The sequence below is a fragment of the Oncorhynchus tshawytscha genome, linkage group LG28, assembly GCF_018296145.1.
Source record: "Oncorhynchus tshawytscha isolate Ot180627B linkage group LG28, Otsh_v2.0, whole genome shotgun sequence".
Lineage (NCBI taxonomy): Eukaryota > Metazoa > Chordata > Actinopteri > Salmoniformes > Salmonidae > Oncorhynchus > Oncorhynchus tshawytscha.
In genome coordinates, this window is record NC_056456.1 from 18,675,165 (window position 1) to 18,678,054 (window position 2,890).

At 42.8% G+C, this 2,890-nt stretch overlaps 1 protein-coding gene across 1 annotated transcript; it reads right to left on the bottom strand.

The window, feature by feature from the left end:
- Window positions 1–806: 806 nt before the first annotated feature.
- LOC121841152 (histamine H3 receptor-like) lies at window positions 807–1,957 on the bottom strand. Its single transcript, XM_042307616.1, has one exon. The coding sequence runs from the start codon at window positions 1,918–1,920 to the stop codon at window positions 1,645–1,647; it is 276 nt and encodes a 91-aa protein (XP_042163550.1). The 5' UTR covers window positions 1,921–1,957; the 3' UTR covers window positions 807–1,644.
- Between the last annotated feature and the right edge of the window lie 933 nt (window positions 1,958–2,890).

The following is a 2,890-nucleotide window of genomic DNA, read 5'->3' on the forward strand; positions in this document are numbered from 1 at the left end:
TCTTAATGGTCAATGTTTGATGAGTAAAAATCCTGAAACAAATATATAATTTCTGTTAAAGGTCTGTAGGGGAAGAATTCTGACAGCAGAGATAGGGACTGTGTTTGAGAGGCAAACTAAACATGACACTTGTGTTTCTTTCTCCATTTCTATCATTTAAATGAACATCTCTTTGTGATCTTCATAATGAATACATTCAGACTTCACAGAAAACGAACATTGTCATACACATGCTCATAATACATTCATATACACGTCAGGGCTGTAAACAGCATTCAATACGACAATATATTTTGTTCCATCATACATTTTAATTGGTAAATGATCAGATTTGGTACTGACCCAACTATGCAAAAAGGGGTTGAATCAACATTGTTTCCACGTAATTTCAACAACAAAAACCTTCAATGTGATGACGTTGAATAAACGTGGAAAACTGATTGGATTTGCTAAAAGTAATCAATGTAAGGGAGTTTCATATTTTTCACTTAAATTTTAACCAAAATCCAATGGAAATGTGTAATCTTTTGTAGATTTCACGTTGAAAACTCAACCAAATTGTCACGGTTGATGAAAGGAGCGGACCAAGGTGCAGCGTGGTGAGCGTACATGTTCTTTAATTAAGAAAAAGACGCCGAACAAAACAATACACACTACAAAACAAAACCGTGACGCTTAAGGCTAAGTGCCATAAAGAAAGTCAACTTCCCACAAACACAGGTGGGGGAAAAGGGTACCTAAGTATGGTTCCCAATCAGAGACAACGATAGACAGCTGTCCCTGATTGAGAACCATAACCGGCCAAAACATAGAGATGGAAAATCATAGAAACACAAAACATAGAAATGCCCACCCCAACTCACGTGACACAAATGTAAATCATAAATGGACATTGAACTGACGTCTGTGCCTAGTGGGGAGTATCTCATTTGAGTCTATGTGAAGGAGGTGAGGAGAAAGGAGATACACGAAATAAAGGAAAGATGTTCTATCCAATTTTTACATTGGTAAAGTATCAGATTTGGTCATGAGATTCTCCTTTGAATCTATGTACAGTAGTGCTTTATGTGCGTGTGTGTGACCATCTCTTTAGACACTGTCCCATCTGTCACATGCCGTAGAAGCCTGTCATTGGTCAATGGCCCATCCGTCACATACAGTCAAGGCCTGTCACAGTCGAGGCCTGTCATGCTGAAGGTCAGTTGGCGGCAAGCTGAGTCGACCTCTTACTGGGATACAGGATCCTGCTGAAGGCCCTGTGGTGCCGCTGTGGCAGAGTGGATACAGGAAAGGGTTTTAATAGCTGAGTTGAGCCACAGCAGCCAGAAGGTGACCTCATACCAGCGGTGCTGCACGCATCGCCCCCTATAGGCGGCTCTGATGATCGTCAGCAGAGTGGCGGGCGCCCAGCAAAGACACACACTCTGAGGTCCAGTGACTTGGCCATATTCTTGTCCCTGGAAAGCCAGAGGTGTTGGGTGCTCCTGGTGGAAGAGGTGTCCTGCTGCTCCATGGGGGAGGGGACATCTGGGAGTGGAAGGACCCTGAGCATGATCCCTTCCCCTGGACAGACACAGCCCTAGTCAACTTTTTAACCACGGCCATGCTCTGGGAGAAGTGGGAGGTGAGGCGGATGCCTTTACCCTATCCCCAGGGCATGTGGGCCTGTCCACAGGCCTCATCTCTGTTCCGGAGCCTCCTCCTATGAATATTGAGGTAGATGCTGAGGATGAAGAATGTTACAGAGATAAAGGGGGAGAAGAACTCCAACATGGAGGCACTGAGGAAGTACCAAGTGTAGTAGAACTCAGCGAAGCACTCGTCCTCCGGGATGCGGCTCTTCTCTTCCCCCAGCTCCCAGAAGATAATGACAGGGCTATAGAGGACGAAGGCCAGGACCCAGAGTGCTATCGTCTTCATGATGGCTCGATGGGTCTTGCCCTGTTTGGCATGATAGCTCACCTGGTGAAAACCATGGAACAAGAGTTATTATTTGTTATTATTTGTCATTCTGTCTAGATGTTGGTTCAAAAGTTGTACAAAATATGGAATTATGTGGGCTGTAATTATACATTACCATGAGCTGTGAAATAGGCAAAGTGAGGGGGCGGCATGAATTGGAGCTCAGAAGATTCGTATAAGAGCATTAACAATGAAGTATTATTTTGTTGATAATATCAAAGTGGAGCCTTCCTGAAAGGACTGACAGGTGCCAGAGTGTCTCTAATAGAAACTGTCTGCAATCAAAACAATAAGTTTCTGCAGTAACACATCGCTCCTTCCTGTCAACAATATGGAGTAACTGACAGCTTTACTCCAAATCACAGACACCCGAAGTCTACAAATACTCCCTCACTGCCCTTTCCACAGGCTCCTACAGAGGTTCTCTCAGCTAGTATTTTTCCTGGCGAAGTGGCATTGTACACACATACAGGGCTCATCTGGAAATGAGACCTTGGTCTCAGCATTCACTCCCTGTAAAAAATAAAAGGTTACATTTCTTTTCTTTTACAAAAAAAATTGAGGACAAAACCACACCTCAATGTAAAAATACACGGTGTAATATATGGCTAATTTGTTATATGTAAACAGATTACAGTCCATCATTCGATTTGGGATTTGAACCCTTAGGGGCTTGCTAATATTAGGGAGTGACCAGTACCATGTGACGACGTACCAGGTAGTATGTACAGTTGAAGTCGGAAGTTTACATACACCTTAGCCAAATGCATTTAAACTCAGTTTTTCACAATTCCTGACGCTTAATCCAAGTAAAAATTACCTGTCTTTGGTCAGTTAGGATCAGCACTTTATTTTAAGAATGTGAAATGTCAGAATAATAGTAGAGAGAATGATTTATTTCAGCTTTTTTTTCTTCCATCACATTCCC

Excerpts from the sequence above, each read along its gene's own strand:
- LOC121841152 (XM_042307616.1), bottom strand. The coding sequence starts at position 1,920 with ATGAAGACGATAGCACTCTGGGTCCTGGCCTTCGTCCTCTATAGCCCT.